The sequence below is a fragment of the Acartia tonsa genome, chromosome 2, assembly GCF_053477335.1.
Source record: "Acartia tonsa isolate MP-2025a chromosome 2, ASM5347733v1, whole genome shotgun sequence".
Lineage (NCBI taxonomy): Eukaryota > Metazoa > Arthropoda > Copepoda > Calanoida > Acartiidae > Acartia > Acartia tonsa.
The window spans coordinates 52,067,206-52,080,907 of NC_137261.1; the positions used below are offsets into that span (position 1 = coordinate 52,067,206).

General features: G+C 44.5%; 1 protein-coding gene across 1 annotated transcript in view; it reads left to right on the top strand.

Annotated features, from left to right (window-relative positions):
• Positions 1–13,231, top strand: part of LOC145312134 (uncharacterized) — a 94,946-nt gene extending 81,715 nt beyond the window's left edge. Inside the window, exons 13-16 of the mRNA XM_080151278.1 lie at positions 9,509–9,634; positions 10,158–10,185; positions 10,395–10,473; positions 12,752–13,231. Coding sequence (XP_080007404.1) covers positions 9,509–9,634; positions 10,158–10,185; positions 10,395–10,473; positions 12,752–12,803 — 285 coding nt within the window. The 3' untranslated portion in view covers positions 12,804–13,231. The remainder of the gene's footprint in view (positions 1–9,508; positions 9,635–10,157; positions 10,186–10,394; positions 10,474–12,751) is intronic.
• The last annotated feature ends 471 nt before the right edge of the window (positions 13,232–13,702 follow it).

The window sequence follows — 13,702 nt, forward strand, 5'->3', positions numbered from 1 at the left end:
AAGGAATTTTAATGTTAGGGGGAGATTTGAAATCTGCATCAAATTTTAAGGATTTTTTTTATAAAATTCGGTTTTTGTATAATTCTTTATAAAGCGGAATTCTTATTAAAGCGGAAATACAATTTAAGTTAATTATTTTTGACCAATAGGATCGGTGGATTAGAAACTACCTGCGCTCTAATTGGTTGAATGATGTACGACACTTAGGCTTCTCCAATCAGAGCGCAGATCCTCAGAGCCTCCTTGGTTACAAGTAAAGAAAATCAGCTGTAACCAACAATGGATTTGGTTCGAAAAAATATTTACCTAGTAATTTCAGCTGAACTTTTTTATCTGCCGCCCATATATTATTTTAGATTTATTTCGCTTGTTGACTATATCTTATTCATGAAAGAATATAGTTAATCGTGTTAATAAATGAGTTTAGATTGACATAAAAATAATTAAAATTTGTAGATTAAACTTTACACTTTTTATTGTTAGCTTCTTTTTTACATTTTTTTGTAGTAAAGCTACTCTAAATATCACACATTAGACAAAATCCCATGAATCAAAGTCTAAGCCTACCCATAGACTATCTTCTTATGGACGTCGCATAATTAAAGTAATATATATAGAGCGATAAATAGTATATGTAACAACCACCCCTTTTCAAAGACCTTCTACCGACTTTGGATTGGGTCCTTGAAATCAGCTGAATCTTTCAAAAATGTAAATACAGCCGGGTGCTGGCAAAAGAACCAAGAGCAAATTGTAAACTAATGTTAACACAAGGACGCCCAAGCTTTTTACTTTGTATTGGGGTAAAATTAGGGGTTCTATACGTTCAAGGGGAGTAATCTAACGTATTTAAAAACAACTTGAGAGGTGTAGATAAGAGGATTCAAAGCCTAAAGGGATAAACACCCTTTTACCCCTTTACTTGGACGTCTATGTATCAGCTATAATGATTCTGCATTTTTCCTAGTTAATTTCGTTTTTGCATTGTTTAAATACTGTTCATTTGTTGAAAAATATTTTGAAAATTATCTATTGATCTCATAAAACTGACAATAACCCAATTACTTAAAATAAGGACATAGTTAATTTGCCACCACCTCAGGGAGAGTTCAACCCTTTGTGGTAATACGACACCCATACGGACAGGCCCAATACAGAGTTGCTTCGCTGTGACTTATGATAACAAACCCACCGCACTAATCCTATTATATCACTATCCATCTCATGACCGCTGTTAACCCCGCACCCGGCGGTCAAACTAAGCCTGCCTAAATGTGGGGAGGGGACTTGAACATGCAACTATCACGAGTCCATCATGCACTTATATAATCGGGAGGCACTGCCTCCCCTTTTACCACCGCTGCCCCCACAGCCGTCTACCGTCGGGCGCTAAGCCCTAGCGCCCCACACCCCCTTCAAACCTAACTATTGTCATATTTTTGTTGTATATATATAGTAAACATAACTTGTAAATATTATTCAGTTTAAAATATATAATTCTGTATGATTGAATCCTGCTTGTTTGTTTGGTAGAATACTTAAAGGCTAGGGCCCGTTGAATCCGAACTCGTTACCCCGTGGGCCGAGTACGCTCGGCTTACCAGAACTTGGTGTCAGCGTGTTTCAATCGAGCCTTACAGAACTAGCCTATTCTACCTCTGATTGGACCCTTTGGCAAGTAAGGGGACAATCAGCCGCCAACTGAGAAGCCAACTGACCCATGAGACGGCCTTTTTAGGTCGAATTTCCATCATTTTGAACGCAATATGTGGGCCTCTGGCCTACGGCAAGCAGATTTAGCCTGCTAAAAGCGCCAGTTAAGACGCTTTGTCCGTGTCGTGTAGGAGTAGCGCTAGGTGCGCAGCCACGGCAACCGGATAATTTAGCTCAGACGGCTACAAAACTGAGTCTAAATTGGCAAGTGTAGCTGGGACAAGCCCCAGGACACCCAGGCCAAACCTACGAGACAGACAGCTGTGTGCTGGTCTCCCTAAGAAGGCAATGTGTGGCTGCGAAGCTTCAGCACACAAGTAAGCCCTACCACTGCGACGGATAGCAGATTTTGAGCCACAGGCACGGCAGGAAGGGACATTCCCTGCCGCTGTCTCCCAGGATTCGAACCCGAGGCGCTGTAGGACGGGCCATTCCCTGCCGCCATTTGTCGGGATTCGAACCAGCGGCGCTGTAGGACGGGTCATTCCCTACCGCCGTCACCCCTCTGAACCTTGCAGGACGGACATTCCCTGCTGCCAGTGCTTCCAGAATCACACCTAGAGCTCCTAGTGATAACAACACATCATTGTGTATAAAAAGTCAACCAAGTGATAAAAATAAATATAAAATTGTTGACCAAGTGATAATTAATAAGCTCTAGTGATTCGAAGCTACAGTCTAAGCCACCATGGTAAGCGATACCACCATAGCTGCGGTGCGGCCACCACCAAAGTTTCTGCCAACCCCAGCCGAACGAGAGGCCCCCTTGTCCCAAGGGCAGGACCTCCACTTCCCCTGCCATATCAGGGTGAGGTTTCCTACTCCTGACCCTGCCCAGCATGTACAGGTTGATGCCATGGTTGATTCTGGCAACCGTGTACCAGGGTCTGCTGTAATTTCTGAGCACCTCATGCACGCGATGGGCGTGCAACGCATGTTGATTCCGGACAACACCCAGATCCTGACTGCTAATGAGGAAGGCCAGCCCCTCCAGGTAATTGGAAAATTAAAAGAGTTATATATGGCAGTTTCACACACTCTTATACTCCATCTATACCACGTGACTGTGGTCCGAAATCTCTCCCACCCTCTGAACTTAGGAGGGTATTTTCTCAAGGAGTTCGGAACTAGGCTCTGTTTCGACATGCAACCACCTTGCTTGTGGGCGCGTGGGGAGTTTATCCCACTCCGTGGCGTCCCCATTGACCGGGAGACAGCCGAGAGAGAGCTAAGCTATGAGGGGCCTCTGCCAGGCCCCCTGCCTGAGCAGCCGCGTGTGGTTGAGAAAGGCACACACTGGGTGGACGCTGAGCTCAACGCACACAAGGGCGCTAACCTGCTAGCCATGGGGTTGCCCCCAGTGCCCAAGGTGCCAAGGGAGAGCCTGCCAACAACGTTTCCTGAGATTGCCAGCCCTCCAGAACCAATCTTCTCCTCCGACATTTTTATCAACGGCCAGCCGTGTCCACCTGGCCCCCTCTACCTGGGACCTCCAGCCAGTCCACCAGCCAAGCCCGAGTCCAGACCCGTCAAGTCGCGGTCTGATGTACCCGGAGCCACACTCAACTCTCAGGCCCCAGCCTCTCCCGGCGCCGTGCCCGTCAAGTCGCGGCCGGACGCCCACGGAGCCAAAGCTGGACCCAGCATTTTGGCCTCTCCCAGCGCCGAGCCCGTCAAATCGTGGCCGGACGCCCCCGGGGCCAAGCCTGGTTCCGACCCGTCAGCCTCTCCAGAAGCCGAGCCCGTCAAGTCGCGGCCGGTGGGTCCCGGAGCCAAGGCTGACCCCTCACCAGCCACGTATAGGCTGAGCGCTGTCACTCCAACTGACGGTCAACCACCCCAGCTCCGCACAGCCAAGCGGGTGGTCCTGCCTGGCCGCGGGGTTATGGCAGTCCCTGTTGAGCTAGTAGGCCATCGCACCAAGGATGCCATTCAACTAGCTGCCCCAGAACAGAGGTTTGGGGAGGACCTTGTTATTCCAGAGGGCCTGTATGCCCACAGGCCTGGCTCTGCCACTGTGTTTAGAGTACTGGTGGTCAATGAGGGGGAGGTGCCCCTCTTGCTGGATGCTGGCCTCCCAGTGGCAGGGGAGCTGGTCAAACCTGACATTCTGGAGGTCTCTGATACGCCTCCCCCGCGTCTCCACTCGGTCCAAGAACCTGCTGAGCCTATAGACATGCAAGAGTTGTGGGAGGCCTTGGAGATGGAAGACAATGAGTTCCTACGCAAGGACCCCTTGCTCAAGAAGGAGGTCTGGACTACGTTGTCAGAGTACAGGGACGTCTTCTCCAATTCTACCCCCGGCTGCACAGATGTGGTTGAATTGCAGCTGCGCCTCAAGCCAGGGACCCAGCCGATCCGCCAGAGATTTAGGGATCTGAACCCGCGGCAAGAGGCTGAACTGGAGAAACAACTGGACACTTGGCTGCAGGAAGGAGTCATAGAGCCGTCGGACTCCGCCTGGAGCAGCCCCCTGGTGCCCATCAAGAAGAAGGACGGGAGCACCCGCTGGGCCGTCGACTACAGGGCCCTCAACAAGTGTCTGGAGCTGGACAGCTACCCCCTGCCTAGGATCCAGCAATTGGTGGAACGAGCTGGCGGGCACCGTGTCTACAGTGCTCTAGACGCGGTGGCCGCATACTACACCATCCGTGTGTCTGAGGATAGCCGGCCCTGCACCGCCTTCACCACCCCCAGGGGCTTGTATCAATGGAAAAGGATGCCCTTTGGCCTGGCTACGGCACCGTCTGTCTATTCCAGGGTTATTGCAGGGGTCCTAAACCCACTAGGCACAGCCAACCTCCAGTCATACCTTGACGACGTCCTGACCTTCCACCAGGATACCTGGGCCCACCTGGCCAGGCTCCGAGAGGTCTTGGAAGCCCACCGCAGGGGAGGGATCCGCCTCAAGCCAGCCAAGACCAAGTTGTTCCGGTCCAAGGTGGATTATCTGGGTCACACCCTCAGCCGAGAGGGGATAGCCATGCAAGAGGACTATATTGACCGCATCTTGGACTGGCCAGCCCCTAGCACCCCCAAGGATTTGCTGGCGTTGCTGGGCTTCTTTGGATACTACCGCCTGTTCATCCCAGAGTATGCAGACCTCACATACGAGATGAATCGGCAGAAGACGGCCAAGGCCCTAACCTGGACGCCTGAGATGGAAGCCCAGCTGCTGCAACTCAAGGACAAGTTCCGACAGGCCCCCATCCGAGCGCCGCCCAGGTTTGATTTACCAGCAGTGTTCCAGCTCACCACAGATTTCAGCAGCCGCGCCATCTCTGCCATATTGAGTCAATGCCAGGAGGGCAAGGAGAGGCTGATTGCCGCCGTGGGGCGCAAGACAACCGACCCTGAGACGCGCTACCCGTCCTGGAAGGGAGAGATGGCCGCCATTATCTATGGGATCCGAAAATTCCACGGCATCTTGTCCTACCGCAGCTTCCAGATCAACACTGATTCCTCTGCCCTGCTACAGATGAAATCACTGAACACATCCACAGGGATGGTGGCCCGCTGGCAGGAGGAGCTAGCGGCCTTAGACTTTACCGTCTGCCACAGGCCTGGCACCCAGAATACCAACGCCGACGCCCTCAGCCGCCGGGAAGATGCCAACATGCCAACGGCTAGCGCCGAAGAATTAGCAGAGCAGGCGGAGTATATCCACAACCTGGCCCAGCTAGGGGAGCCCGCAGCTAGCCGGCCTCCTGCCGCCCGACTGGACTCAGCTAGAGTATTGGAAGCCCAGACACAGGACCCCCTCCTGCTCCGTGTCCGCCAATGGGTGGCTGATGGCAAGGCCCCAACCAAGGCTGAGCTGCGTGGCAAGGAACGAGACGAGCAGCAGTACGCCAGCCGCTTCTCAGCCCTGGGGCTTGACGAGCATGGCTGCCTCACCACCACTGACCAGACTCTGACAGGAGAGAGGACAAGATACCTGCTGCCGGCGGCCCTCCAGCAGGATGCGTTCTTTCTAGCCCATGGGACCCCCATGGCTGGGCACTTTGGGATGGACGCAACTATCGCCCGCGTTGCCATGCACTTCTGGTGGCCCAACCTGGCCCGTGACGTCCGCCTGATGGTACAAACCTGCCCTGAGTGTGTCCAGAAAGTTACCAAGGAGAGGCTGAAGCAGGGGATCCACGTGCCCTCCCGCCAGGGGTATCCACAGCAAGTCCTATTCATCGACCTGGTGGGGCCACTGCCAGAGACCCCAGCTGGGAACCGCTACATCCTCACCTGCCAAGATGGATTTAGCCGGTTTGTCAGCCTCTACGCCATCCCCAACAAGCGCACCCTCACGGTGGCTGAAGCCCTGTTGCACCGCCACCTGGCCACGTTCGGGTGCCCCCTGAAGATCCATTCCGACAATGGAATGGAATTTACCGGCCAGGTATTCCAGGAACTGGCCTCCCGGCTCGAGATTGGCCTGACACATCCACCACCCTACAATCCGCAGTCCAACCGAGTGGAGAGGTTTCATAGGACGCTCAACACAGGCATGCGCCTGTTCCTAGACAGAGACGATAACAACTGGGAGCCCCACCTGCCTGCCATCGCCTTTGCCTACAACACCAAGGCCTGTAGATCCACTGGTGTGACCCCGTTCCTGGCCTTCTTTGGGAGAGAGGCCAAACTTCCGGTGGACATGGTGCTACGGCTGCCAGAGACCGAATATGCTTCAGTTCCAGCCAACGTCCAAGCTCTGTTGCAGCGCTACTATGCAGTTTATGATGCCATCCAGCAGAAGGAGGAGGGAGCCATCAGGAGGAGCGCGGCAGCTTACGAAGGCACGGCCAAGTATGAGGTTGGAGACTTGGTCTGGTACCTGGCCCCTCGCCTGGTGCCAGGAAAGGCAGCCAAGATTACCAAGAGATGGACGGGCCCCTGGAAGGTAGTAAGGAAAGCTACAGAAGTCCATTATGTCATCAAACCTGCCTCTCCAGTAGCCAGGATCTCAGAAGTTACCGCGCATGTAGGCCGACTGCGCAAATACACTGGAGATGTGACTGCCCACCAGATCCCAGAAGACATCCAAGTTGACGTGGACGGCGACGAGGATGCCACCGAGCTGCCAGTTGGAGCGGCGGCGCCCGCAGCTAGCAACCCAGGAGAGTTCCCAGTGCACCAGCCAGCCGCAGCCGCCCCACAGCCTAGCGGCCAAGATCGTGACCCAGTGGAGGAAAACCTGCAGGAGCAACCCAACGAACCACCGCCGCCGCCGCCCGCTCCAGAGCCACTCAGAGATGCCATCTGGAACCCTGACGCAGACATGGAGAACCTGCCAGCCAGCAGCGGACCTGTAGGAGAAGAGCCAGCCACTGCGATGGAAGAAGCCGCCCCAGAAGAAGAAGAAGAAGCCATGTGCCCCCTGCTGATGACAGCCATCCCCATCCGGGTAGGAGCTAGGAGGCCAAGCAACCTGAATCAAGCAGGCGCCCCCATGGAATTCTATGCGCCCTTTGCCATCACCATTCCACCCTTAGGAACCACCAGAATCTGCCTAGGCCTCCGTGTCCAGTTACCAGCCGAGACAGAACTGATCCTGCAGACGAGGCAAAATTTCCAGCGGCGAGGCCTGGCCGTGGCCAACCCACGCCTAGAAGCCAACCAGGAGCTGACAATGCTGATCACCAACCACAGTCAGACCGAGCAACGAGTGTCCCGAGGAGCCTGTGTAGCCCGAGCTGTTCTCCACCGAGCTGTGCCCCAGGAACTGCCTGTCCGGCGCATGAGCCGGCTGTCGTATCCCCAGGTTCAAGGCCTGGTGTCTCAAGAGCCACGCAACCCTTGAAGGGGAGGTTGTGGTAATACGACACCCATACGGACAGGCCCAATACAGAGTTGCTTCGCTGTGACTTATGATAACAAACCCACCGCACTAATCCTATTATATCACTATCCATCTCATGACCGCTGTTAACCCCGCACCCGGCGGTCAAACTAAGCCTGCCTAAATGTGGGGAGGGGACTTGAACATGCAACTATCACGAGTCCATCATGCACTTATATAATCGGGAGGCACTGCCTCCCCTTTTACCACCGCTGCCCCCACAGCCGTCTACCGTCGGGCGCTAAGCCCTAGCGCCCCACACCCCCTTCAAACCTAACTATTGTCATATTTTTGTTGTATATATATAGTAAACATAACTTGTAAATATTATTCAGTTTAAAATATATAATTCTGTATGATTGAATCCTGCTTGTTTGTTTGGTAGAATACTTAAAGGCTAGGGCCCGTTGAATCCGAACTCGTTACCCCGTGGGCCGAGTACGCTCGGCTTACCAGACCTTTATGGAAAAATAATTGAAAACAACGTAAATTCAGGCGAAAAATAAATTTGGGAACATCTGCAATATATTAGTTCTATATTTGTCGCTAGACGTCACTAAAAACTTGATAATTTTGATTTGCAACAAAGTATTCACATCATTAGGAAAAATGTCTTGTTAATCACAAATAACTAGGTTTACAATTCAGTAGTGTAAATCGGACAAGATGATTATTAATATAATTTCATAGTCAGGAGCCTAGTTGTAAGAAATTGATAATGGCAGTTTTAAATACTTCACGTAAGTTTAGACAGAAATGACAATTTTTCACAAAAATTGTCCCTTTCTTTTTTAAAAAGCAGAAGAAAGCATTAAACAGCTGAATTTAGAAAGCAAAGTTTAAGGAAATTATTCTCGTCTGCTGAGCTTTAGGGTCTTTGCCATCGGATATCATTTAGTAATCTGTTTATACATCTATACTATAAATTTATTGTCGCATACTTGATGCTTTATAAAAGACAATTTGATATAAGGGCACAGCTTAATGAAGTATATTTCAACCCAGGGAGGGAGGGGACATTGGACTGTATAGTATACTGGGACCCAAAGTTTTTGCAACCATGTTATTTTATTCGTTCGCTCACATATTTTGGGTACTTTTATTGAATTTGACTGATTGGTTTCAAACTAGTAGTATCCAAACTTTTCAACAAATAGTTCAAATCTACAAAAGATGGGGTAATTTTGATTCATAGTGCAGTGAAGTGTTTCAGGTTATCGTCCACTGTCTTATCCCTTAAGATCCCTGATTTGAACCTTATCCTTATTCATGATTCTGTCTGCTAAACATATGAATATAATTTTATCCTCAGACACTGACAATTTATTCTAAAAGTTTTATCACTTGTATATTTTACCATATTGTAAAAAGCAAAATTTGGTGTTTTCCCTTTTAAAGTTTCTACCGAGCAATGAAACCCCTCACCTTTACTATTTAATATGAATTGATTTTAGGGAAGGGGGTATTTATTTCCTGTGTCTAACCACGTGGGGGACTATACCTGCGGTACTACCCAGTACCCAAAATAACCTAACCTAATCTGACATAAAGTATTAAACAAATAAACAAAAAGTTTTAGATAAAAGGGGAAACTTCTGAAAAATTTATAGATAATAAAATGTTTATATAATGGTTATATTGTTTAAGCCTCAGCAAGCATAAACATTTTAAAATATTTCTTTTCTTATGTAAGATATGTCTTGATTATTTACATTTTTCTTCATTTTCTTCATTTTATTCAATTATCTTTATTAAATTCAATTTAGATATCATTTAAAATACAAATTCTCTACTGGGGCCTAGGTTAATGAGTAGCATAACTTATCTATGAATCACATTGTCCGTCTGTCTGTCCAAACATTTTACTTGGTCCGTCAGTCTGCATTATGTGCTAGGATACATTAGATAAGATGTTTTTTTGTGCTTTGCTATTCTTGAATGTTGTTATTCTTTTTATTTTAGTGTTCTACTGACTGGCTAACCATTCCATGTGCCACAAACACAAATGACCCGAATGCACAGTCAGGAACACCTGTTGTATGTGTTGACCGTCTCTGTGGCCAAGTATTTAATTCTGCCACCACACAGGTACAAAGACGACATTTTAAAAATTAGAAAATTACGCGGTTTTTGTGTTCGTTGATTAGAAATTATTACACCTTTTATTACAATTATTTTATTATGCACAGATTTGCACATTATGATGATTATAAAATGGCAATGATCTATTATAAAATAGTTTTATGCCATCATAAAGAAAGGAATGACATTTTACCTATAGATTTTCAATACAACATGCAAAATATGTAAGTGCAAATTTATGGTTTTAGATAGAAAATGCAAAGTTTCTCACCGGTTTCATTCAATTGATGAATTGCAGTTAAATTTGAATATTCATCAGCAGGAATGAAAGGATAATAATTCATTTTTCCGTATTGCTTTGAAACCAATAATATACAATGGATTAAAACCGGTTCAGCATCTCAGGACTAAAGGACTGGTTTTAATCTTATAATTGTACATTTTTGTATCTAAGGATTGCTGTTTATAATACAATGCTATTAATAACTATTAAAGTATTATTTAACTTTCGATATTGTATATTTTTTAGGCAAATTCACCTAATGTTCCTGTATACAGTAAGTTGAAATTTAAATTATTTACAGATAACATTAACTAAAACAAATACACACAATTATAAATTTTGTTAGAGAATGAAAAAAAGTTATTTTTAATTAAGCCCTTACACTAAAATAACTTTTATAAACATTTACTTTAAAACATTAAACATAATGTTAAAACGTTAAGATATAGATTTATTAGTAATTGATTCCATTTCATAATTTAGGTTTCTCAAAGCCATTTAATGTGTATGTACATACAGACAGCAATGAAGGCAGCTCTAATCCAACTGAAACAGCTAACAGGTTATAATCATTTTAATGCTGTAATAGTTATGAAAGAATTAAATTTTTAGTGCACAACAGAGTAAACAAAATGTATGAAAACCAAATACAGGGTCCAATTTTGTACTGAACTGAACATATTATGTACATGTAAGTTTTGCAAAATATTTTGAAATATCTCTTTTCTAAAATGTACAATTATTTAACACACTTTTAGAAGCAATGTTGTGATGGTTATTTGCCATTGTAGGGATGAAATCTGTCCTTTTACTGCCTTTAGTTTTGACAATAGATATGATCCATGAAAACAACAATTTAGTGAGTTGCCAAATTTGTTTAGTATCATCAGATATCTTTACTCACAAAGTTATCATTTTTACAACATTACCCAATTGGTCATTTAAGCCCACACATATCCTCACAAACCCGTATCCTACTAAATCCCAGGGATAAGACCATGGACAATAATTCCATGTACATTAATTGATCCCTAAGGATAATGAACAAAATTCTAAATTGAAATATTGGGTTCAATTTGTTCAAGTTTTAAAGAATTAACCACAGTTTTACAACCAATGAATGTGAGATTGTGTTAATAAAGTTTTAGGGATAGTCCAATGCCTCCTCCAACCCTGACCCAACCCCAGGGAGTAAGGGAGAGGACAATGGATCGAATATTCAATTTTTTGGAGTCTCAGACTTTGGGTTCTGGCTTAAAGGGAATGTGCAAGAAAAATGCCGCTACACGCTGTGTTAGTTTTATGTATAGCAGACAGAGAGTAGTTAAAATATAAAAGTTAAGAATAAACGGCCCCCCTCCCATACTCTATTTCCCTCCCCTCCCCCCACACAATAGGTAAAGGGAGGAGGGAGGTGAGGGCAGGGGAAATTAACAGGATACAAAGGGGCAGGCAGGCGTGCGGGGTCATATTCTGATATACTGGTAATTTAATTTTCAAATGATTGCTTTTTTACTTGGAACTTTTTTCTTAGTTTATAGTTTTCTAAATTTAATAAACAAACCCTTTACAATGTCCTCCAAATTTTCTGGATTAATCTGGATTTCATGGCCTTTCTTTGAAAACTCTTAATTTGAATTAATTGCCTATTGTCCCCATTCTTACTCCCTGCCCAACCCACACACAGAGAAAGACACACAGTTTGGAGTTTCCAAAAATTTCCAAGTTTTGTAGCTGAGTTGAAAGTCGTGGATTATCTGTGCAGTATTTGCACCACCTGGACAATACAAATTATTCAATAGAGTTTCTGTAAGCCATGAATTGAAGTCTCCACCCCTTCTTAAATCTTTTTAGTACTAATTCATGTGGTTAACTTCATTTTATGAATTTACCTCCAAACAGTAACAATTATGCGTCTGTTTGTAAAGAAACATCTAATATAAACTCATACACAATTTATATGAATCTTTTATTATCTTTCCAATATCCATATAAAAAGGGTACATAGGTAAATCCGCCTGAAATTCTCTCATATCACCTTTCTAAGTAAATCTTACTTGTAGCCGCATGAAAAGGGTACATCAGTACATCCGCCTGGAATTCTCACCATTTTAAGTATATGAATAATCTGGCCGGCAGTTACTTTAAAAAGAGTACATAGCTATATCAGCCTTGACTTCACCGATATGACCTTTCAAAGTATATGAATAATCTACTATCTGGCCCGTAGCCACATGAAAAAAGCACATATGATATATCAGACTTGATTTCACCCATATCAACTCTCTAAGTGTATGAATAATCTGTTATATGGCTCTCAGCATTATGAAAGGTACATAGATATATCAGCATAAAATTCCGTTATATCATCTTTCTAGTATATGAATAATCTATTATCTGGCCGGTAGCCACATGAAAAAGCACTCCCTCAAATGCTACTTACCACAGATTAACAAGGTGCACACAAGAAAAGTAATATGGTGACTCTGAATACAACATTTCTACTCTTAATATCGCCCTAACCTCTAAGGGCCTCAACTAAAGATAGAGGAATACCCTCAAAAAAAATATGTAAATGGGGGAGCTATTTTTCCTCTGGAAATGATTAATCCCCAAAGAATAGTCTAACAATAAAAAAAACTTCAGATTAACAGACAGATACACATTGTAAAATCTACACCGTAAAAACATATTACTTTAAGATTTCGCTTTTTTAGCAGCCGACTGCCTGAAAAGAGCTGATTTGAAGCCGGCTGCCGAATTCATATTGTATCATTTTAAAATTTAGTATACTGGAAACACTGCATATTTTCAGAAATAAAATCTTTTTTTTGTTTTAGGGGATTCTGTTTAAATTTCATACAGCAGCCATGCACAGCTTCACAAGGATAAAAAATAGTTTTAATTTCATTTATACAATTGTTTTTATTCATAATTGTTTGTTTTTGTTTTGTAAGATTCTAGTCATCAAAACTTTTTCATATGTGGGCATTATATGTAATTTTTATAAAAGGTTTAAAAGATTAATCACAAGTACCTCTCTTTCTATAACTCACTTTTTCCGTTTGTCAATCCATATTTTTGGTGCTTCGCTGCTTATGGATGTAGTCATCCCTTTTATTTTTTAGTTCTAAATAATAACATATTCTTAGGAAAACTTTATTAAAAGTTTATTTAAAGCAATGCAAAAACAAGAAATATTCTTTCTAGTCAGAAACTTAACTTTGTTAAATTATAATTTTGTTAATTTTTGTTTCTTTGTTATTATTATTAGATTTTGTGATAAAATACTTTTTTGTAACAATAAATATTAAACTTTATTTTGTTTTACCAACCATTTAGGAGGGGGTATTTACCCCCCCCCCCCAAACAATTTGGGGGGGAGAGGGGGTGTTGATTCCCCCCCCCAAAAAAATAAAAAATCCTTTCCAAAAATATTTTTTGAACACTTCGCGCGCATTTTTAATACTAAATATTTAATAAAATTTAAATTACCCCTCCAAAACATTTTACCCAGGGGGTAAATTTTGGGGGGGGGGTAAACAAAATTTACCCCTGCCAACAGATTTCAGGGGGAGTAATTACCCCCCCAAAGCAAATTTTACCCCCGGGGTAAAAATTTTGGGGGGGTAAAAAAATTTGCGGCGCGCTTCGCGCGCAATTTTACCCCCCCCCCCTGTTCTATAGATCTGTTCTATGAGCAACGAAATATTTGGTCAATATAATTTCTCTTAGAAAATCTATATCCTAAAGAAACACAACTATTTGTAGCTGACTTGTTGTATAAATAA